This window comes from Manis javanica, chromosome 7 (assembly GCF_040802235.1).
Source record: "Manis javanica isolate MJ-LG chromosome 7, MJ_LKY, whole genome shotgun sequence".
NCBI classification, from domain to species: domain Eukaryota; kingdom Metazoa; phylum Chordata; class Mammalia; order Pholidota; family Manidae; genus Manis; species Manis javanica.
In genome coordinates this window covers 30,065,483-30,089,131 of record NC_133162.1, presented here as the reverse complement: position 1 = coordinate 30,089,131, position 23,649 = coordinate 30,065,483, and the positions used below count along the sequence as shown (strand labels likewise).

The window sequence follows — 23,649 nt, the reverse complement described above, 5'->3', positions numbered from 1 at the left end:
AATTCTGGTTGGGAAGATGTCCATGACTTTGATGGGCCTCTCTTGCAGGCTTTGTGGTCCAGGGCTCCAATGGCGAGTTCCCCTTCTTGACCAGCAGTGAGCGCCTGGAGGTGGTGAACCGTGTGTGCCAGGCTCTACCGAAGGACAAGTTCCTGTTAGCTGGCTCTGGCTGCGAGTGTGAGACCATAAAGCCCTGGGCCTGTGGGAGGCTGGATATGGGAGCCAGGCTCCTTGGCTCTGGGCTGGGTTCAGTCTATTTGTTCTGTCTCTTGAGCACCCCTTGCTTGCCCCAGGGTCCTAGCCCAGCCCTTCTTCCTCTTTCTTTCGCCTTCCGTGGCCTGTAGGGAAGACTCCCTCTTTCCTCCTGCAGCCACTCAAGCCACAGTGGAGATGACCGTGAGCATGGCCCAGGTTGGGGCCGACATTGCCTTGGTGGTGACCCCATGCTACTATAGGGGCCGCATGAGCAGCAGCGCCCTTATTCACCACTACACCAAGGTGAGTGTGACAGGTGGGCATAGGTTTTTAGGCTGACCACCAAGGGGAGGATGCGTGAGGCAGAGACAAGAGAAACTGGGAGCCGTTTCTCCTTCCTAGGGAGAGGAGACAAGAGAAACTGGGAGCAGAGTGGTGAGCCTGCTTCCCATGAATGGCAGCTATGGGAAAGGGGAGAGATTGCCACCACGTCCCAGCTGTGCAACATTGGGCAACTAACATAATCACACTGTGCCGCTGTTTCCTCCCCTCTCAAATGGGAGGAATAATAGTATCTTCCCCATGCATTTGTTTGGAGAACTAAATTGGATCAAAACATAAGGGACTTAGAACTTGGCCTGACACATAGAAAGGGCCCACTGAAGAGTGCCCATTATTACTGCTTACAACAGGGTATGGAGCTCTGTGACCTCTAATCCTGGAGGTGGGCTTGTCCAGGTAGCCCTGCAGTGACCAGGCCCAGACCTGTTGGTGTTGGGCAGAGCCTCAGGCTGCTTGGGCATGTGGCGGCTGCCCTCTCCCCCTCCTTTGCACCCCTCAGGTTGCTGACCTTTCCCCAATTCCTGTGGTGTTGTACAGTGTCCCAGCCAACACTGGGCTGGACCTGCCTGTGGATGCAGTGGTCACGCTTTCCCAGCACCCAAATATCGTGGGCATCAAGGACAGTGGTGGTGATGTGAGTGGCAGCAGCTCCTGGCTGGGTGCCCCTTCTCTTTTGCTACCACCTCAGGGCAGCTCTGGGGTCTGCTTCTGTCCTAGAGGCCTGCTTGCATTCTTTCGGTCGTGTGGACTTCCTGGGGCTGTTTCTGAGTTTCAGGGCCTGGGTTTCATTCTCCCACGCTTGCCCAGCCCCTTCTAGGCCAGCACTGAGGCTCTGGGCCCAGCTCTCATGCCCAGTTTGCTGCTGCAGGTGACCAGGATTGCACTGATTGTTCACAAGACCAAGAGGCAGGATTTCCAGGTGTTGGCTGGATCGGCTGGCTTCCTGCTGGCCAGCTATGCTGTGGGTAAGACCTCCCTCTGCTCTCACACTATGATGGGTGACCCAGATACACCCAGGCAGCTGGGGTCTGCTGGGAGAGACCGTCGGGGCTGGGGCTTGCTCTGCAGAGGGACTTGGCCATCCTGCCTACTTGAAAAACCTCAGAAGTCCAGTATGCTGCTTGCTTATCTGAATACTGGGTGCTTGTGGATGAACTTTTCTGGGCTGAGGAGGGTGGCCGTGAATCATTGCTGGCCTGTAGTTGGGATGCCTGCAGTTTCTAAGTCCTGAGCTCTCTGTTTAGGTAACAGATTTAGCTCCTCTAATCTCACCTTGTAAATCATTCGGTAAGGGCAGAGGCCTTGGGGCCCTCCCCTCTAGTCTGGGAGTCCATTTTCCTCTCTCCTGGTCCCAGGCCAAAATGAATGGTCAGACCCATAGGGTTAAGCCAAGAATCTTCAGCTGCCTGATCAGATTCTGTTCCAGTCCAGGGTCCTAGGAATGCCACCTAATTAAACCAACTATTTTTCTCTGTTCTGGGTCAAGGTCTTTGGGTTAAGGTTGGATTTGCACCCTGGAGGAGAGAGGATGGGAAGTATCTGTTCCCTTCAGCTGGATCCCCAGCAGGTAGATAGATTGGGTTACTTTCCCATGCTGCAGGGAAAATGCTTAAAAATTGCACTTGCTGCAGGGGGCAGTGATGGTTCCTATCTTCTCTGGTCTCCACAGACTCTGGCTTGTTGTATAGGTCCTTACACATCTTTCCTCTGCCATGTCACTATCTTTAAATTGCAGGGGAAGAATCAGAAGGGGACCCATGTACGCCTCATTCCTGAGAGTAGGGTAGATTATAAGAACACAGGGTCTGGAGGTCAGGGAGTCTGAGCTGGGATCTCAGCCCTGCCATTTAGTCACTGAGTACTGCTGAGTAAGGCACTCACCCTCTCTGGGCCCAAGTTTCTACTCTGTAAAGCAGGGAGGTGTTGTGAGAATTCAAAAGGGTCATCCCTGTGTCTGCATGGCGGCCAGCACATAGGAGGAATCAGTAAACAGCAGCAATATTAGCTTATTACAGATTTCCTGCTCTCTATTCTTGAGGCCACTGTCCTTAAGGGCAATCCTAACTAGCCTTAAAAATCACACTCACAGGCTGGCAGAAGTGGCAGGGCCTTCTGAGATCACAGCCAGCCCACGTTCATTGCCCAGATGAGAACAAAGACAATCAGGAGGTCTATGATTGTGCCAGTTCATGTAGCCAGTAAGAAGAAATACATGGTCTCCTGTGTCCAGAGCTCTTTCCAACCCCCACCACTGTGCCAGGCTAAATTCACTGGGGGGAGTGATATTTCAGAAGAGCACTCCACTCCCTTCCAGGACTGCTGAAACCAGAGGAGCATGAAAGTGTCAACCAGCAGCGGGGTTTTACTCTCAGGGGCTGAGGGTGCAGGGAAGGCATGTCCTTGAGTCAGTCTTCAGTCTCTCTTCCCTGGCCCTCAGCCTGCGGAACTCCATTTTGAATATGCCAACAGCCTTAGAAATCTGCGCGTGGTGGACTCAGGCTTGCCTTTGACATGGCCAACCGGTGATGTAGAAATCATATCCCATCTCCCCAGAATAAAGAGGGCTGGGAACTAGGGTTTGGAATTCTCTGTGAGAAGAGGCTCTAACTGATGTTCTGCACCTTACTCTGGGGCAGGAGCTGTTGGGGGCGTGTGTGCCCTGGCCAATGTCCTGGGGGCGCAGGTGTGCCAGCTGGAGCGACTCTGCCTCACAGGGCAATGGGAGGATGCCCAGAAGCTGCAGCACCGCCTCATTGAGCCAAACACTGCGGTGAGCTCCCAGCTGATGGCACCAAAAGGGCAGGGGTGTGAGGGAAGAAGTGGGGGTGGGTACTGTGTCTTCATAGGAGCAGGAGCCAGAGCAGGCACGGTGGCCCCAGTCTCTGCCCTTGCAGAAAGTCCTTTTAGAGAACATCCCAGTGTGGGGACTCCTTGTGCCTCCCCAGAAAAATCTTGACTTCAGACAAAATTGATCCCCATTGGTTCTCAAAATTAACTGTGCATTTGAATTCATTTAGGGAGCTAGTTAAAATCCTAATCCTTTAGGCCCAAGAATATGCATTGAGACATTCTGGGTGGTTATGATATCAATAACCCTAGGACCTTACTTACAGATACGTTGCCTAGAGAAAGTGAGCTGTGGGCCTTTGTAGCAACTTTATCAGGGGCCAGATCCTGAACAACAGAATAATTGGGAGTAGTAGAGGAACTAGAAGGCCAGAGATACTCAGAGCTCAGATTCCCAAGAGAGTTCTGTCTTCAAACAAGCTATTCTGCAGTCAGAGTCAGACCACTGTATCTTAGTGCTGTGCTGGGCAAGTGAAGGAGAAGGGCCAAGATGCAGGGCCTGTCAAGTGCAGGCAGTGCTGTGCACAGCCACATTGGAGTCTGAGGGAAAAAGAAAAATATGTGTCCCTGTAGACATGTGTTTATGTATATTTAAAAATGTTTATTTTGAGATAATTGTAGATTCACATGAAATTATAAGAAATAATACAGAGAGAACCCATATACCCATTCCCCAGTTTCTACCCTATGGTAACATCTTACAATACTATAGGACAACCAGGATTCTGACAGTGACAAGGTCAAGATACAGAGTATTTTTACACCACAAGGATCCCTCATTTATGCTTTTATAGCCATACCTACTCACCTCCTGCCCCCACCCCTTCCAACCCCTGGCAACCAATGTTCACCATTTTTATAATGCTGCCAGTTGGAGACTGTTATATAAATGGAATCATGTAGTATATAACCTTTTGAGATTGGCTTTTTTTCACTCAGCATAATTCTCTGGAAATTCAACTAGGTTGTTGCACATATCAATAGGCCATTCCTTTTTACTGATGAGTATTCTTTCATGGTATGGCTAAACCACAGCATAGTTAACCATTTACCTGTTGAAGGACAGCTGGGTTGTTTCCAGTTTAGGGCTATTTAACACTACTATGAACGTACATGTAAAGGTTTCTGCATGACCATAAGTTTTCATTCTTCTGGAATAAATACACAGTTGTTGGGTCATATGATGGTTGCATGTTTATTTTTCTAAGTTGCTAAACTGTTTTCCAGAGTGGCTGTACCATTTTACATTTGTATCAATGTAAATATATGAGTGACCCAGTTTCTCTGCATCCTTACCAGTATTAGGTGTTGTGACTAGTTTTTATTTTAGCCATTCTGATAGGTGTGTAGAGACACTTCACTGTGGTTTTAATTTACATTTCTCTAATGGCTATGTTTTTATTAAAGTATCATTGATATACAATCTTATGATGGCTTCACATACACAAAACAGTAGTTCAGCATTCACCCATATTATCAAGCCCTCATCCCCTCCATTGCAGTCACTGTCTATCAATGTAGTAAGATATTATGGAGTCATTAATTGTATTCTCTATGCTGTACTACTGTCCCAATGACCTACATATGTTGTGATTGCGAAGTATAGTGCCCCTTAATCCCCTTCTCCCTCTCCAGCCACCCTCCCCAACGCTTCCCCTTTGGTAACCACTAGTCCCTTCTTGGTTTTTATGAGTCTACTGTTTTTTTTGGTTCCTTCTGTTTCACTCTGTTTTTATACTCCACAAATGAGTGAAATTACCTGGTATTTGTCTTTCTCCATGTGACTTATTTCACTGAGCATAATACCGTCTAGACCCATACATGTTGTTGTAAATGGCAGGATTTCTTTTCTTTTTATGGCTGAATAATATTCCATTGTGTATATGTACCAGGTTTTCTTTATCCACTCATCTGTTGATGGACATTTAGATTGCTTCCATACGTTGGCTATTGTAAATAGGGCAGTAGTAAACAGAGGGATGCATATGCCTTTTCGAATCAGGGATTTTGTTTTCTATGGGTAAATTCCTAGGAGTGAATGACTGTGTCAAATTGTGGCTAATGTTATTGAACATCTTTTCATCTTTTTACTTGCTATATCTATATCCTCTTAAATGAAACAGATGTTTATGTCTCTTGCCCACTTTCTAGTTGGATTGTTTGTTTTTTACTGTTGAGTTTTGAAACTTTTTATCTTCTAGATACTCGTCCTTTGTCAGATATAGTAGTTTGCAGATATTTTCTTACAGTTCGTAGCTTGTCTTGTCATACTTTTTTTTTAGTTATTTTTTATTTTTTATTTTATTTTATTTTGGTATCATTAATCTACAATTACATGAGCAACATTATGGTTACTAGACTCCCCCATCATCAAGTCCCCACAACATACCTCATTACAGTCACTGTCCATCAGTGTAGTAAGATGCTATAGAATCACTACTTGTCTTCTCTGGGTTGTACAAGCCCTACCCATGCCCCCTCTACATTGTCTGCTAATCGTAATGCCCCCTTTTCCCCCTTGTCCCTCCCTTCCCACCCATCCTCCCCAGTCCCTTTCCCTTTGGTAACTGTTAGTCCATTCTTGGGTTCTGTGAGTCTGCTGCTATTTTGTTCCTTCAGTTTTTTTCTTTGTTCTTATACTCCACATATGAGTAAAATCATTTGATACTTGTCTTTCTCTGCCTGGCTTATTTCACTGAGCATAATACCCTCTAGCTCCATCCATGTTGTTGCAAATGGCAGGATTTATTTTCTTCTTATGGCTGAATAATATTCCATTGTGTATATGTACCACATCTTCTTTATCCATTCATCTACTGATGGACACTTAGGTTGCTTCCATTTCTTGGCTACTGTAAATAGTGCTGTGATAAACATAGGGGTGCATATGTCTTTTTCAAAGTGGGCTGCTGCATTCTTAGGGTTGTCTTGTCATACTTTTAACAGGTGTTTTTGCAGAACAAAAAATTTTTAAGTTTGATGAAATCTGATTTATTCTTATTTTCTTTTATGTTTATGCTTTTTGATACCAAGTTTATAACACTTTGCCTAGCACTAGATTGTGAAGATTTTCTGTTTTTTTCTCTAAAAGTTTTATAGTTTTACATTTTAGAAGTCCATGACCCATTTTGAGTTAATTTTTGTGTAAAGTGTGAGACTTAGGTAGAGGTTCTTTTTTTGTGTGTGTGCCTATGGATATCCACTTGCTCCAGCACCATTTGTTAAGAGATGATCTTTCTTCCATTGAAAGGCTTTTACACCTTTGTCAAAAATCAGTTGGGCGTATTTGTGTAGGTCTATTTCTAGGTTCTCTATTCTTTCCATTGATCTATGTGTCTGTCTCTGCAAAACCACACAAGATTGTTCTAAAATTTATATGGAAAAGCAAAGGAGTTGGAATAGCTAAAACAATTATGGGGGGAAAAAAAAGAGCATGTCAAAAACCAGTTGGACGTATTTGTGTAGGTCTATTTCTAGGTTCTCTATTCTTTCCATTGATCTATGTGTCTGTCTCTCTGCAAAACCACACAAGATTGTTCTAAAATTTATATGGAAAAGCAAAGGAGTTGGAATAGCTAAAAAAATTATGGGTAGAACAAAAAGAACAAAGTAGGAGGAAATAGTCTACCTGATAGAAAGATTTATTATATGCCAACAATAATCAAGTCTCTGTGGTATTGCCGAGGGTGTTGACTTTTGTCAGATGCTTTTCTGCATTGATTGATATGATCATGTGAATTTTTTTCTCTTGATTCTGTTAATATGTTAGATTACATGAATAATTTTCTAATGCTGAACCAGGCCTGCATATTAAACCTGGAATCCTAATTCTAATCGCCACTTGCACATGGTATATATTTTTTATATGTTGCTGAATTCCATTTGCTAATATTTTGTTAAAGATTTTTTTCTATCTATACTCATGGATGATATTGGTATATAGTTTCCCTTTTTCTAGATACTACCCTTTGGCTGATTTTGGTATCCTGGTACCAATAGTTTCAAGTGATTGGGAAGTATTCTCTCCTCTTCTCTTTTCTGAAAAAGACTGTGTAGAATTGGTGTTAAATATTCTTTGAACATTTCTTAGATTTTTCCAGTGAGACTATCTGGGCCTGGAGATTTCTTTTTGGGGAGTGTTTTTAAATTACAGCTCTGCACTAGGCCTCTACTGAGACCTCCCTGGCCAGAAGGGGCAGGAATGCCTCCTTGCAGGAATGTCTCCTTGTTGCTTCCCACTGTGGTCTGCACTCGAAGTTCTGACTTCCCTCACTAGGCCTCTTCTGAAACCAACCCCCTGGAGGGGGGGCACGCTCTACTCCTGCATCAGGAATCGGGGTAGAAGTTCTGGCTCCCAGTTCAGCCTTTGCTGGCTTGGTTGGGGGTGAGGCCTCAGTTATTTCTGGGGTGTTTGCTGGAGTAGAGTGGTTATTATCTAAAAGTTTTCTGTCTTGCTAAGCTGCCCCTTTCCCAGTCCTTGGCCAAAGAACAGGCTTTTGGGGATCTTACTGTCTGTGCCCATTGGCATTTTAGAGTTGTCAGCTTCATCAGCTCCAAGTCTGGACCAGGGCACTCACCACTTGTTGTTCCTTGGGTCCCAGGGGCCCTAGTTGGTCTTCCTTCACTCTACCTTTTGGAATCTCCTTATGTCTGTTTTTGTATAATGTCCAAGGTTTTCTAGTTGCGAGGAATAGGGAAAAGTACATCTATTCCCATCTTCTTAGAAGTGGAAATGGAGTGTTTTCTAAATGATTATCCCCCCCACCAGAACATTAGTTAAAAATTTTTTTGAAAAAATTAAAAAGTAGGTATGTTAAAACTTAAAGCATTCTTTTAGTTTTAAATATTTTATCTATACCAAGATAATAATTCATTATAATTTTATTTTCCTGGCTTGAATGGAAGCAACCTCATCAGATGTTTTTTTTCTAAATCTATTTCTAGAAAAAATTAACCATTAGAAAATACACAAAACATGTATAGAGGGACACACAGGTCTACTTTTGCTTCAGACTACAATATGGCAGGACATGGACCTATTGGACCCTTCTTTTAAAACACTGACGTTTTATTCATCATGATTCTTTTGCATTGATTTTGATTGTTTTAAAATATTACAGTAAGCATTATTTATCCTGATAACCGAGCTTTTTGGCTTCCCCTTAAGGTTTGCATCAGAAGCAATAGTGCTAGAGTGAACTGGGTAATGTGTTGTTCGGGTAAAGTGGAGAGTGGCTCCAGATCTCCCTCATAGCTTATATCTTTCCCTCAAAGGGGCAGAATGATTCATATTTAGAGAAAAAACAGCTGAGGAAGCAAGTATGAGCCTCCCTGGATGTGGAAGTTCTCATGGGAGAGGATGCTCTATAAATAGGATGTAAGAACTGCAGAAATGAGGGCCTTCAGCTGAGCCTCATCAGGGCACAGGCTGTCCTGTACATAGTGGACATTCCACTGTGGTGGGGCCTCTGCTCTCCCACTCCCATCCACCTGCAAGAAGGTCCTGGAACCTGCGTACTACCAGGACAGTTAGGGGAGGAGCATTCAGGACTCTTGGGGTCTGGTCTTGGAGTGGTGTCTTTCTCTTCCAATTCTTGTGACATGGAGCAGGTGTTGTTATCACCTCATTTTACAAAAAAAGCAGCATGAACTACCCCTTGGGAGGAGAGGATGTTCACTGCCATTCTTGCCATCTGCATACCGTTGTGTTGCACTCTCCCTCTGCACCTCCTCCCCTGCCAGCTCTGGGCACACACTCAGGAGTGCTTGGAACACCTTTCTGCTGCCTGGGCTGTAGGATCAGCCACCCCAAGAGCAGTTTGATGTCACCCTATTGCCCTGCCCTGCTTGAACATAATGTCCTTCCTCTGCCTTCCCATCTACCAGCTATAATTAGGACTTTCCATGGTCTTTACCACCAAAGTGTTCAACCCTTTCTCAGGGTCTGAGGAGGGTGCAAATCAGAGCTCTTCAGACACCTGTGGTGGGAAGACGTTTTTTTCTCTAGGTATTTGTTGTCTCCACGTTCTCTCCTAGGTCTTTCCCTTGCTACTCAGGTTTTGGGTGAAAATATCAGGTTGTCAAAACATCATGGCTGAGGCCAGGCCTGGGAGAAGGGAGGCTTACCACCTATTCCAAGAAAAAATTCCATGCTTGCTAAAGCCTAGTGGCCTCTGGCGGTAAATAGTTATTAGTCATTCATCCGTGGTTCTCAATCTTTTTACCCCAAATGAGCCTCTTTTATTATTTTACCCTTCATGAAATCCTACTAAAGGTTTACCTTTTCTCCAAATAAAACTTTATTAAGTAATAATTACTTACCTAGTTTTTAGGTAGTCTAAGATTCATCTAACACTTCTGATCAACATGAAATAACCAGTTGCTATGCCAAAAGTAAAAGATGCTTCACTTTCTGTAAAACTCCATGCATTCATTTTAAACTTTGACAATAGCTTTAGGACCTCATTACAATGGAAAAAAATTTTAGAGATCATGTCTTCCAGCGCCTTCACTTTTTAGACAAGAGAAGTTGCTTAGGCATAAGGTGCTGATACAAAGTTACATGGTGAGACTTCCTGGGATAACCAGGCATTGTTTTTCCCTTGCAAAATAATTTAGTTGCCATCTGGGAGGAGCTATGGGTGGGGTGGGGGCCCTGCTGCTGGGGCAATAGAGGTCTAGGCTGTGCCTGAGGTTCTCACAGAACCTACCCCTTCCTGCCTGGGCCCCAGGCCTGGTGTACCCTGGCTCAGGTTCCAGGGGAACTGGGCTGCAGACCAGTGATGCTCTAGTGCCCAAACCCCCACAGCATTGCTACCTCCTTCCATCCCACCTTGACAACTGAATGCCACTCTGCTCCCTAGTGGGGGGGATTTTTCTCCTAAAACCAGAGGAAGCAACTTCCTTGATCTGAAGTTTTGGCATCGTATTCTCCACTACCGACCTGCCTTCTGCTCTCAGTCCGGATTTCCATTTACCCTGTGCATCACAGATTTGGTAGTTACTTTACCAGGGGAGAAGGGTGGGAACCCTAACTTTATGAAAGTGACCCATCTCTTCATCCCAGATATGTGTGTTCAGGGATTCCTCAGTCTATTCTGACAGGTCTTGGTTCTCAGGTGACCCGGCGCTTTGGGATTCCAGGGCTGAAGAAAGCCATGGACTGGTTTGGCTACTACGGAGGCCCCTGCCGTGCCCCCTTGCAGAACCTGAGCCCCACAGAGGAGGAGGCACTGCGCATGGATTTCACCAGCAATGGCTGGCTCTGAGGGAAAGGTGGGGATGTGCCCAACCTAAGCCCATCTCAGCCTCCTGCCTTGCACCTGCAGCCTGAAGAGGAGTATGGGAGGCACAGGATTCAAGGGTCCTTTTCCTACTTGAGTCCTCCTGGTGGCCTGTTGCCAGGCACTGCTATGTGTGCCCATTTCTGATTCTCACAGCCCCATAACTTCTCACATTTGTATCCTACACTCTGGGTCTTCTAGAGACCTGCTGTCTGGGAAGAAGCAATTGCTTACTTGCCTCTCTACCATGCTTTCCCAGGCCCCAAGACTTGGAAACCAGAAGCCAGTGGGTAAGAGAAGGGCAGCTGTGCACAGTAAGGCGGGGTATCTTACTGAAGGGAAGACTACACAGACTTGGGGATACACACTCAAGTCTAGCACAGTGCAGTGGGAAGCCAGGGCTATTCCTAAGAACCCCACTCCTTTCTAGGAAAGTGGTAGGTTAAGAAACCTGATCAGAAAAGTGTCACTGGTCTTTGGAAGGTCCCTAAGCTGCATTCCAGCCACAGTACCCTTCCCTAAATCCATTTTGATTCATCTCATATTCTTGTCTCTAGCCTTGACCTGAAACGAGAGTGCACGGAGACAGCCAGTGGCTTCAAGAACGGGTAAATAACGACACCTGCTGGATGAATGTTACATTCTGGGAAACTGTTCTAGCCAATCCAGGTCTGAAACATTAGGGAAGGGGGCTTGGCCCGAGACAGGATCATCCTCTTTCAGACCCTCTGCTTTTATTGTTAAAAATAACTACTTTGTTATTGCAATAAAATTTAATAAGTTAAACTAGTGTGGCTATGTACAGACTGACACTCCACTGCTATGTGGATCCCTTAGACTTCCTGCCCAAATGTCAAAGAACCTCCTTAGAGGCAATTTAGCTCTCAAGATCTGTATTCTCCTGGCTGAGAGAGTCCCTAACACTGAGCAAACATAGGTATCAGATTAATGGCGGTTTAGGACAAGGTTTATTGAAGTGTTGAGTGGGAGAGGCAAAAGGTCCAACTGGGATATTTGGAAATGCTTTGTACATTAATCAAAAAGGCTGATTTCTAAAAAAATTTTAGCCTTATTCAGTGATGTCTGACTAGTAGCAGAAAGCCTGAGATATATATATTTTTTCATTACTCTGACTAAAAAGAAAGGTAACCAGGTCCATGATTAGGAGAGAATACAAAAGGTCTCAATCTTCAGCTGAAACTGGGCATCTGAATGGCCCTGAAGCTTGGGGCTTAGCACCTGGGCTATTCTCACAGGTAGGATGTGAGCTCAGAGGAGAATCAGGTTTAGGGATGGTACAAAAAGTTTGGGCTTTGGAGGCTAGTGTACTGGTGAAGTGCTCAGCCTCTGGGTTTAAATAGGCCTGGGTTATGTCTTAGCTCTGCCCTTTAGTGTCTGTGGGACCTTGGGAAGCTACTGAACTGCCTGAGTTCATCTGTTAATATGAGGATAATAATAGTACTCTCTTCTCAGAGCTTTATTAGATCCTGCATGTGAAGGGGGTAGGAGGGCAGGTGAGTGTCAGGTGTTCGCTCAGTCAGGGAAGTATTACTCGACTTGTTGCAGAGAAAGGGAAACCCAGGCAGGAGATGACTTGCCCGAGATAACCCTATAGGTGTGACACTAGCTGGTCTCAGGACTTAGGAGTGCTCAGGGTGAGAGAACACAGTGTGAAGTGCTTGGGAATCAGAAAGACTCGGGTACAGATCCCACCCAGCTCTGCTGCTTCCTAGTCTGGGCAACCTGAGGCTCTCTGGTTGCAAAAAAAAGCTCCTATCTTGCAAATATTAGATATTATGAAGTAAGGTGGGCAGTGTCAGTTCCAAGCCCCATCTACAACTAGCTTTTAGAAAGAGCAAATGGGTTAACATTCATGAGAACATGGAGCAAGGAAATCAAGAAAACTCAGGATAAGCAGTTCTGGTGATTTGTTTATTCCTCATCAACACCTGTTTCTACAGTACAATTCAGAGAATAAATAGAGGCACACAGATATAATTTCCACCACAGTCTGCTGTTAAGGAGACATTCAGTGTGAGGCAAGAGGCTGGGGGTGGGGTGGGATGTGCTGGGTCACAGGGTAACTGGATGCATCTGTGATGTTATAAGTCAAGATCTGATCCCCAGGGCTGATGGCCAAGCTCATGGTAGAAGATTATGGTGAGCCACATGCAAGGAGCCAAATGCTCTTTCAGTTCACTGCAGTCCTACAATAGGTCCAATTCTACCCAGATCCCAAGGGGTTGAGGTGGCCTGACCTACTGGTCCACTGAGAAGGAGCCGTGTCAGCCCAAGCCATCCCTAAAGACTGAATTAGTCTGTGGTAGGGCTTGAAGTGGCCCAGAGATGTCTGCCCTTTGCCCTGGAGTAAGTAATAAATATAACTTATAATATGACTGTTTACATCTGTTTCTTTCTTGACTATCACAAAAAGGAATCCTGTCCCATGTCTAAGTAAGGAAAGAGGCACAAATGGGGCACAAAGTAGCTGCTGGAACTCAGGTAAGGAAGGCAGCTTATAAAGTCAAAGTAGAGGGAAATAGCACTCTTGTTGAATCCTTCACAGGGGGAATACACAGACACAAACACAAGTCTGGTTGGACAAAGTGGACGACCTGGAGCCATGACGCCAACCAGCAGCGAACAAGGAGATAATGTACAGGAAAGTTCTGGCCTTGACATTCACACAACTGCTGTACTGTCTACACCACCCCTTTTTCCTTGTTTCTCTAGGGTAGCACAAAGCCCTGGCCCTAATTAGGAGGAAGGATCACCTGCCCCAAATATAGGCCGAATGAAGACACTCTGCATCCCTTGGCAGAAAATGAAGTAGAAGGCAGCAGCGGGTCTGCAGCGGGTACCCGAGGCATCAGCAACAGAGTATCAACACACAGGAAGGGGAAAGACCGAACAGCAACAACTGCTCCCGGCCCAGGGCTGGAATCCTCAGCACCTCCCTGCGATCGAATCCCTGACCGGCAGCTGATGGGGCACATCTCCAGGCTTCTGCTCCACAGTCATTCTCAGCGCCTCTCACATCTGGTTCGTTTGTTTACCTCAAGAGAATAACGGGATATTTGCTTCACCCAGTACTTGTCAGCTGGCGCACAAAGCCCCTGTCACGCAGTGAGATTTCTGGCTGACTTGGATGCGCTCTGAGCCCGCTGAACGACCACGGAACACTTCTCACGCCGCAGCAGCTTGTTGTTCTCAAACAGACCTTCATTGCGGGGTATTCCATGAGAACCGTCAGGGAAAGTCAGCAGGCCTTTGAGGGGCACAGAGAAAATATGGGAGTGACAGTCGCATCAAGCACTCAAGAGATTAGCCTGATATGCAGAGGCCAAGGAAGAGAAAAACTCCAAGCTCTATTCCAGAGTAGTCTGTCGGTAAATTCACTGAGTAGGCATTGGGGCATGATCCCTGAGGATGGGGGAACAGCCCTAGAAGGACTGAACCTGAAGAGGTGTACTTTCATTCATATAATGCTGGCCTAAGTCACCCGTCCTGCTGGGCTTCAACTTACCAAAACCATCTACTCTGCCATTTTTAAATTCCCCCTCAAAGGTCATGTTGTCATGTCGAATGAAGACTCCAACACCATTAAATTTTCCCTGGGCAAACTCCCCCTCATACCTGCAGAAACACAAGATGTTAGCCTTCAGGGGGTTAGTGAGCTGCTGAGGCTGACTGAGTAAAGCAGTTAAGATGTGTCATCTATTAGTGCCAAAGAGCAAAGCTGATTCCACTTGCCTCAGAGCTCCATCCAGCCACCCACCCCACTCCCATCCAGCAGAGAAGGGCCAGTGAGCATGTATGATATGAGGCCCTAATCTCAAGGAGGTAATGTAAGAGAATGGCAGTGGGGTGGAAGGCCACTCAGCACCTTGCCATTTCAAATTTTAGATCTATTTATAAAGTAAGCAGTAAAAACATGACTTATTCCTTGCCTGTTTTCAGAGGGCCTGGGACAAGTTCAGGTGTGACCAGATATTTATTACCCTCATTTTTAGATCAAAGACTTGTTAGTTTAAGGCTGAGACAGGAAAGATCCAGTACCCACCTTGACCCATCCGAGAAGGTCAGTACCCCGAAGCCATTAAAGAGCCCATTCTCAAAATGACCCAGGTAGGTGCCACCGTCTGCAAACATCAGTTGACCAAAACCATGTCTGCGGCCTGAGTAAAGAGAAGGACAGGTGTCAGGTCTGGGTGGGGCAGACTCAGAGTCTAACACCCCCTGCTTTCTGTCACCCCACCCACAAAGGAAAGAAGAGCAGCGGCCACATCAGCAGAATAGAGGACTATTTCCCAGAGTCAGGTACAGGAAAACCTAGCTCCTGGCCCCGTCCCATCTTAAGTACAATCATCAGATTTGGAGGGAGTCTCTCTAAGTATGAAAGATAAGAGCACTTAAAAATAACACTAGCTAACATTCCTAGTGCCTTTATTATGTGCCTGGCATTCTACTAGGCACTTTTATTTATCACCTTATTTAATCTTCCCAAGAACCTTATGAGGTAGGAACAATATTATTATTATTTCCATTTAACAGATGAGGAAACCAAGACTAGAAGCTAAATAACTTACTCAAGATCACAAGATCACAGAACTATTAAGTGGTAGAGCAAGAACACGAACACAGCAGGCAGCCTGACTCGAGAGCCCTCAACACTTACCTCGCTGTCTCTCTGAGGAAAAATAAAAGTACCCCCAAGCCCGACGAAGCTCCTGGGCAAACCTAATCACTTGGCTGGTGACATGGATTCGAGCTTTATTACATCAATTGGACTGCTCTTACCAGAACTGACCAGAAAACAGAGCAAGATGCTGGCAGAGCAATACTGTTCTTCAAAGACAGTACAAGGGGGTTCTTCTGGTGGATAAAGACTGCCCAGCAGAGCCTCAGGAAGCCTCTCCTCTAAAAGGCCACATTAAAGGGGACAGCAGGTGTTTGGGAGGCAGGAGAAAAGGCTAGGGATGTATGGAGACAAGGTCACAGCCCATCTGTACAATTTCTCCTCTCAAGAAATCATCAGCTGCAGGGATCTATACCATGAAAAGAAGGAGGCACATGTCTGGAAAAACAGCATGAACTGCTTTTCACTGGCACATGTAACTGTAGAAAGTCAAGTCTTCTCCGGGCTGTTCCTGGTCCTACAAGGACTGAAGCCACGAGGTTTTTAAGTGGCCAAACTATGTTTCTCAGACTATACAGAATTTTACCATTCCTATGAATAGATACCTACAAATGTAATGAGCTGTCACAGGAAATTCAAGGCAATGAATGTCATTTGCCCTTGAGAGTCTGCCCTAATTTCTACATCTTCTTTAATTTCTTAAGATTCATTGAAACCAAGTCATTGCAATGAATTCTGTACTTCCTAATTTACGGGCACTTAAAATAATTCATTGTACTCTGCTGGGTACACTTGCATTTATAAAGCCAATTCCCAAATAATTAATACCACTAAAGGATAAAAGGATGTTGAAACATTTTAAATTTAGAAGAGGAAAAATATAACTCACTTTTGGACTCTGGATTAACAATAGCATTTTCTAATTCCTTACTTAATCTGAAAATTGAATAAAGGAAAGGCATATTAACTCATATTAAATCCTGGACTAGAAATCAAGACTCCTAAAGTTGGCTTGTATATCCTGATGTATTTGTCCTTCAGCCAAATGAAGTGTTGTCTACTGGATACCCCCTGGGAGTGCTCTCACCCTCCTTCCACTCGCCACGGTATTCCTCCCCACTGGAGTAGGTGAAGGAACCTTTTGTCAGGGTCATGGTGACAGGTTACAGAAGAACAGGATAAAAGCTGCAGGAAACAAGCAGAGGAGGAGAACCAGTGTCATAGGATGGCTGGAGGAAAGGCCTGCAAAGCAATTTGACAGATACATTCTACAGGCTACCAGCCCTGTATCTACTACTTTGGATCCATGTAACAAAAATACTCACCCTCAAAACACCTACACCACCATCACCATCTCTGCTCCAGCAGTTTTATCCTCCTTGTTTTAAAAGTTATCAACCAGTTCCAATTTTCTAAATTTCTAGGATGGAAATTTAGGATTAATCTACATATATTTGCTTGACACCTATGATGTCCTGAGTTGATGTATAAGATACAGTTTCGATGAGTTTATAAGCTGGTCAATAAGACTACCAACTGAGATACTGAATAATGTAAGAGATAATAAAGTGTCAAGTTGAATGGCAGAGATTAACAAAGACAAGGGACAGGCAGAATTTAAAGCAAACAGTACAGAAAGCAAAGGGCAATTCTGGATTGAGAAAATGCAGGGAATGAAAGCACAAAGAGCAACCCAAGTGTGGATGTCCAGTAGGAAAACAAGAAACTAGGTCTTAATAGGGTTGAAAGTTTATTTAGGGAGTGAATGGAAATAAACTGGTGTAGGTACACTCAGCCTGAATCTTGATTCTGAAAAATACCTTTCAGATTTAATCCAAACTCCCTCATTTTATAGATGGAGAATAGGAAGCCCAGAGAAGTTAAAAGCTAGTCTGACCAAGCGGGACCTAGTGCCCAGGCCTCCCTTGATTGCTGCTGGTTGTTTTCTCCCGGTACTATATGCTCTGCTTTTAGAGTCAGGCTAGTTTAAGGAGACCTCTGACGCTAGGCAGAAGAGTTTATAGCTGGCAAGGTGGGGAAAAAAGGAAGACTCTAGGTGTTTTTGAACAGGGATGTAATATGAAAAGTATTTAAGGAAAATGAATGTGACAGCAGGAAGCAGGATTGGTTGGAACAGCAAATGCCTGCAGCCAGAAAAGCTTGCAAGGAAGAGACAGGATAATTCAGTAGACCGTGAAAATGAGCACAAAGTTTTCTCCCTCTGTTCTTGCTCTTTCAATGTGACATGGTAGATCTTGCATTAAGAGGCAGGCAGTAAGTTGATTCCTCCATCCACTGGGTCTGGGTGAGTTCTATGACTTGCTTTCGCTAATGGAACGTTAGAAAAAGGTTATGTAGTAGAGGTCTAAAAAAGCGTCTACACTGGGGTTGCACTCTTGCTGCACTTGGCCCTGTCCTGCCCCACTGAGTGAGCCCAGGCTAGGCTGCCAGGTGATGAGAGGCCACTTGGAGCAGCTGTCCCAGCTAACCACAGATGTATGGGTGAGCTCAGGCAAGACCAGAAAAGCTGCCCTTCTGAGCCCAGCCACAAATCAGAGAACTTCAGAATCAAGGACTAAATCAATGGCTGTTGTTTTAAGTCATGACATTTTGGGGTGTGGTGTTACTAGCTCAGCAAAAGCTAACCGAGGCCAAGTATGAGCTCATAAGGCCTGAACTGGGGGAATAAGAGGGTAGAGCTGAATTGTAATGGGATCAGAAGGAATGACTATAACAGATACATCACAGAAAAAAACCAACAACCCAGTACCATTTGGAGATTGGCTAGGTGTGGCTTCACATGAGTAGTAAAAGAATGCTTCTATTCAAGCATTTCCTGTAAGAAGGCAGTTAAGATACTCAAAATATCATTAAATATAAACAGAGACAAATAGAATCATATGGCATATTTAAAAATGCAATCCCTAGTTTTTTAAATTCCCTAGGCCTTTTTACTCATTCCCTTCTCTTTTCCAGATCTAAGCAATATAGTGTTAACCGGACCTACTGAATCAAATTCTGTACAGTTACAGCTTGAGTCTGTAGTTTTAGCAAGCCTATTGGTTCTTACATACTTGAAAGTTTGTGGACTACTACTCCAATAAATGGATATACTGTGTGTGAAAAGTTCTCTGACCTATAAATCACCATTGAAAGGTCCCCTGTTACAAATAATTTACCTAGAGTCCGACCCTCAGATGTGACTGAGTTCCAACAGGCCCAGTGCACCTCTTCTTCAGAGAGCTGGGGCCAGACCTGGAGGACAAAAGAGTAGTGGATTTTTAAATCTCTGTGGACCTGGTGCCAATGGCTAGCTCCCTTTTACTTCAAGTCCCAGAGAAGCCCAAATCACACACAATGTTACAGGTTGTACTGATGTCTCCATTACAGAAAACCAAGATGTGGGTTCAAAAGTAAAAAAAGAGATCTGGCATATTTTATACAAAAATGATGCTTTGAAAGTTCAGCTGAAATAAGACCTACATTAAGTTTGTTTTCCCCAATTGTGGTGGAGGACAGGGCTGGGTTATTTATATTCTAGGTCAGCTAACACAACCCTCTATAATCAGCTGAGCTAATTCCAGAGAAGCTATTTGAAATACCTTTATAATAGCAACTAACATTTTTTTTTGGTATCATTAATATACAATTACATGAGCAACATTGTGGTTACTAGATTCCCCCCATTCTCAAGTTCCCACCACATACCCCATTACAGTCACTGTCCATCAGCATAGTAAGATGATTAGCAACTAACATTTATTGACTACTTATTGTGTGGCCTAAGTGTCTTTTAAATATATCATCCAATCTCATCTCTCACAACTTTATGAGGTGTGTATTATTATTGTCACTTTTCAGATGACAAAACTGAGGTGCACCGAGGGTGAAGTAAATTAACTTAAGGTCACCCAGCTAACATGTACAAGTTAGAAAGAGAACCCCGGTAGTTGGCCTCTGGGGCCCATTCTCTGAAACACTATCCTATCCTATCCTGTCTTGTCTCCCAGTACAATACAGTGGTGCTGTGGACCCTGGGAGCACAAAGACCTGGGGTCAGATCCTGGTTCATTTTGTGCCCTTGAGTAAATTACTTAAGCATCTCTAAACCTCAGGCTCCTCCTCTTTAAAATGGAGATTATATACCTACTTCACAGAATTGGTATGTGAATTAAATTAAATAACATATATGAAACTACCTAGAATACTGCCTGGCCCTGTCCATTAAATATTCTTTTCCTCCTTCAAAAAGAGACACCTAAACTCACACATCCACTTACTATAATGTAAATCTCAGTATTAAAATGCTACCCACATCATTCACATTTTGAAAAAAAAATCAGCAACTTTTACTAATGAGGGTAACTTCTAAGAGGAAAAGCAAACTACAGTTGTCATTCATCTGTTCTTTACCAACATGCTCTGGGATATATTAATTTTGGCCTGAGTCATAATGATTTTTGATACAGATGGTGCGAGCCCAGCAATGGTCTGATGTGAAAACAGCCTGGCCTGAACAGAGCAGTGCTCACATCTTCTAGGCCCTGGCCGTATCTCAAAGCTCTGGTTTCATCCCAGCTACGAGGGCAGATGAGTTCTGATAGTCCCTGTGCTCTCACTCAAACATGGAGAAACATTCACTTCTGCCCCATACTGAAGGCCAGCTTGGTGGAAGCTCTTCCAATGATGTCCGAGAGTCACTCCCATAGGTCCACCAGGGATTTTCTCTTTTCCAGTTACACAGACCCTATGTCCAGGGTCTCTAACTTAGAAGATATCCCGAGATAAGGATCAGTTTCTTCTTGTCTTAAAGCCCCTCAGAACCACTGGGGGCTATTTTCTCAGAGAGATCACTGAACAAGGCACTTGGTGTGCCAGTTCTGTTCTACTAGGTCAGCATCCAATTGAGGATCACAAGCGTCCTCTTGTCAGCCCAGTGTCAGAGTGTTCCTGAGGTGAAGGTCAACATGACTCCCTTGCAGATACAACATTAATGAGAGGAAAAGAAACAGTTTTCCACCAAAACTGCAGATGAAAACTCTTTCCAGTTCAGATAGGCATTTTGATAACTAGAGGTCATCTTCAGCTCCTCTCCAAACTAATGAAGTCGAAGTACTAAAATGTCAGCTTATGCACATCCAGAGCATTTCATTCTTTCAAAGAAGCCAGAAGCTGAAGGGCTGTATCTTCTAATAAATCTTGTAACTAAACAACATTCCAAAACATAAAAACAAATTAATTATTTACACAGAAAGAAGATGAGGGCATTTTCTTTAAATGTTTGGCAGCAGTTAATTTGTCTTCATTCAAATCTTTGGAAGGAGTTATTGCAGTACAATTCGAAGAGTCAATTTAAGGGCACAGCAGACTCTTGTACTTGCTGACTTTTTCTCAAGGCTACATGAAACTTCCACATAGTGGCATCCCACCTTGTTTCAGAGAGGCCGGTAGGAGGTCCCTGAATACAGTGTTTCTCCAGGCTGAGGACTATCATTGGACAAAGTACTAGCCAGCCCCCCAAACTGTAAATCTAGGTACTCTTTAGGTATGTTCTTAGCTCTTGGGGAATATTTCTTTAAATATTTCAAAGAAGCCAAGGCAGTTTGAAAGATTATCTTATTACCAAATGTGACAGACTGTATTTTTCAAAGACATCTGTAACCATATCTCCTGTCTCACATGTTCTTCTATGTCCACTTCCTCATAAAATGGTCAAGTCCAACTCTCTCCTTTGAATCTGGGAAGGCTTTTGATTGCTTCAACCAATAGAACATGATGGAAGCAATGGTGAGTTCTGAGGTTAAATCATAAAACGTGATGGTATGTTTTATGGTATGCTTGTGCTTGGAGACCTGAGCCACCACATTATAAGTCTGACTACCCTGAAGCTACCATGCTGTGAGGAAGCCAAGCCACACAGCCAGCCAAATGTGTTGATGCTTCAGTTGGCAGTCGTCATCTTTGAATCATCCTAGCCTAGGCACTACATGTGAGCAAAGGAGCCTTCAGATGATTCCTGCCCCCAGCATCTAGATCCCATCAGAGGTATCATGGAGCAGACAGAGGTCATCCCTGTCCAAATTCCTGACTCACAGAATCTGTGAGCATCATATGGTTGTTCAAAGTAGCTAGGTTTGGGGTAATTTGTTACACAACAATAGTAACCAAAACGTCATCTCTCCACCTACCCTGCCAACCATCCTCTTCTCCAATTTGTTTTCAAAAGTACATACTACAAATTTCCATCCCTTTTTGATCTAGGGAGATATAGCAAACTCCCTTCAACAGTTGGCAAAATGATGTCCATTCCCAAGAACACAATCAGAAGTGCAAATTAAAGGGAACACATGTAGAGTCCATGTTCAAATAATCGAGATTATCATTGCCTGGAACTGTGTCAGGATTTTCATTTATGACTTCTGTAATTAGCCAGTGCTACAGGACAGCCAGTGCTGATGAAGATTGAAAACCCAATATTTTAATAAGGATGCAAATCAGTGTTTGTATTGGTTATTCAAAGAGCTTTTTCAAGAGAAGAGATGACCTAGGAGTTTAGGCTTTAGCTATACATATGGATTCTAGTCACAAAACCAAGATTCATGCTTCGAAAGAGATTTACCCACCCTTTCTCCTCTCTTGATAGATGGGTTGCAATGGATCAATGCAGACATTATCTAAAAGAGAATGACTGTTTCGTCCCTATAAACTAATACACTATTAGTCTGCACAACAGACTATATCCCTGCTATTTTTATTTTCTCCTGACCCAGACATTTCCAGAAATGGTAACTTTTGTTTCCATTCTGTTTGTCTTTTTTTTAATTTTAGAACTCAAACTTGTTAAAAAATATTCATGCATTCACAGAAACCTGTACCCAAATCCAGAGGATTAAAAAAAAACTAATTTAAAGGGGAATAGATTTCCAGTTTAAGAATACAATTTGAAGGCAGCCACCTTTACCCACATATACCTTCACATGTCCCTCTTAAGAGCCCCTCCCCCCAGGGTATGACATCTTAGTAAAGTTCTTTAGGTTATGAAGAAAGCAGTGAACAAACATTAGGTTTGTAAGAAACCTAGAACAAAAACTCAAACTCTCTTTTTAAAGTGTTTTAAATGGCTGAAATAACTGTTTTTATTATGTCTGTCTTTACTGTAAGCCTTCGACTTGAAAAGTAAACAAATATATCACTACTAAAGATCTTATTTGGGAAGACTGGGGGTCAGTTAGGTTGAGGAAATTGGGGAGAACATCCTGATACCAGAAAGAAGAAGAAAAAAAAGACAACTTGGGGTGACGGGGACTGCCAGGATACTATTCTATTTCATGCGGAAGGAAAATGCCTGGGCCACGTACTAGTGCAGCCTCGTTACTCAGATGGTGCCAGCTGGTATCAGATGATACCAGTTAGTTTGGAGATGCTAGACTGCAGGGAGGCCACCAGAAACGAATGGAGGCATCCCATTCCCCAAGCCTCCTCCGGAATGTGAGAGGCGGGCCCAGAGCAAACAAAGCCCTGGACCGCAACAAGGCAACATTTCCTTGCCGACCTCCCCATTCCTTCTCCCTCCGCGTTCCGGCATGCCTGCCCCACTCCTTCCCTCTGCTCCAGGTCGGCTCTCCGGCCGGGACGGGTCTTCCGCTCACACCGGTCTGCCATCCGCTACTGGCCCAGTCCCCTCCCACCCCGCTTGCTAACCCGAGTGCCTCCGCCCCAACTCTGGAGACTGGGGACCCGGCTTCAGACCCCACCGACAGCCGCCCTCCGGTCCGCGGGTCGGGGTGGAGCCGTGTTCCCCAGGCCCTGTCATCTCCGGCAAGGCCCCTCAGCCCCTTCCTCGCTGACCACTCTGCGGACCCTCCCATCCGCACTGCCGGCCAACCTGGGCTCCGCCTTCCGGGATGGCCGTCACGCCCCGACGCAGGACCCCGGTGGCCCGGACCTCCGCTCTGCCCGGCACGTCCCCGCCGCCTGCCTCCCCCCAACCACCTCCGCCGGTGCCGACCCCATGTAACCCCACCATCCCGGGCAGCCGCACCCGGCACAATTCCCGCTGCCTATTGGCTGTTACCTAGGCAACCGGGAGCACCGCCACTCTCCACTGGCCCAGCCCGGACTCGGCTCCATCTTTGTGCGGGGCAGAGCGGCTCCAGAGTCGCGCGCCAAATAACCGACAGAAGGGTGGGGGTGAACCCGTGGTCGCATCTCCGCAGCCCTGTTGGAGAAGTCACGTCTCGCGTACCCAGAGACAGCCTAGTCGAAATGTCAGACCTATACAAAGTAAAACGGGCCCTGCGCCAGAAGCAAGAGTGACCACCAACCCAAGCAGCTCCTCCTGCT

The 23,649-nt window shown here is 44.9% G+C and overlaps 2 protein-coding genes across 18 annotated transcripts in view; one reads left to right on the top strand and one right to left on the bottom strand.

Annotated features, from left to right (window-relative positions):
* Positions 1-13,535, top strand: part of HOGA1 (4-hydroxy-2-oxoglutarate aldolase 1) — a 23,795-nt gene extending 10,260 nt beyond the window's left edge. The window contains exons 2-10 of one of the 5 annotated variants that reach the window (XR_012133092.1): positions 49-177; positions 371-498; positions 1,037-1,171; positions 1,406-1,502; positions 2,024-2,104; positions 3,174-3,307; positions 10,503-10,659; positions 11,225-11,275; positions 13,401-13,535. Coding sequence is in view for 4 of the 5 variants with exons in the window: in XM_073240593.1 (XP_073096694.1) it covers positions 49-177; positions 371-498; positions 1,037-1,171; positions 1,406-1,502; positions 2,024-2,104; positions 3,174-3,307; positions 10,503-10,652 (854 nt within the window). In the remaining variant the exon portion in view is untranslated. Of the gene's footprint in view, positions 1-48; positions 178-370; positions 499-1,036; positions 1,172-1,405; positions 1,503-2,023; positions 2,105-3,173; positions 3,308-10,502; positions 10,660-11,224; positions 11,454-13,400 lie in introns of those variants that run through there. The other 4 variants (XM_073240595.1, XM_073240593.1, XM_073240594.1 and 1 more) reach the window with 4 other exon arrangements.
* On the bottom strand, positions 12,581-23,649 carry MORN4 (MORN repeat containing 4). Of its 13 annotated transcripts, XM_073240597.1 has the most exons (8): positions 23,192-23,335; positions 19,622-20,511; positions 18,486-18,561; positions 16,632-17,634; positions 16,394-16,491; positions 14,731-14,845; positions 14,194-14,303; positions 12,581-13,935 (listed from the first exon to the last, which is right to left on the bottom strand). In XM_073240597.1, exons 5-8 carry the CDS (start codon positions 16,458-16,460, stop codon positions 13,787-13,789), a joined length of 441 nt encoding a protein of 146 aa, XP_073096698.1. In that variant the 5' UTR covers positions 16,461-16,491; positions 16,632-17,634; positions 18,486-18,561; positions 19,622-20,511; positions 23,192-23,335; the 3' UTR covers positions 12,581-13,786. The 13 variants fall into 13 exon arrangements, with proteins under 13 accessions (XP_073096698.1, XP_073096700.1, XP_036871643.2 ...); XM_073240599.1 differs by lacking the exons at positions 16,632-17,634; positions 23,192-23,335 and adding an exon at positions 23,381-23,646; XM_037015748.2 differs by lacking the exon at positions 16,632-17,634.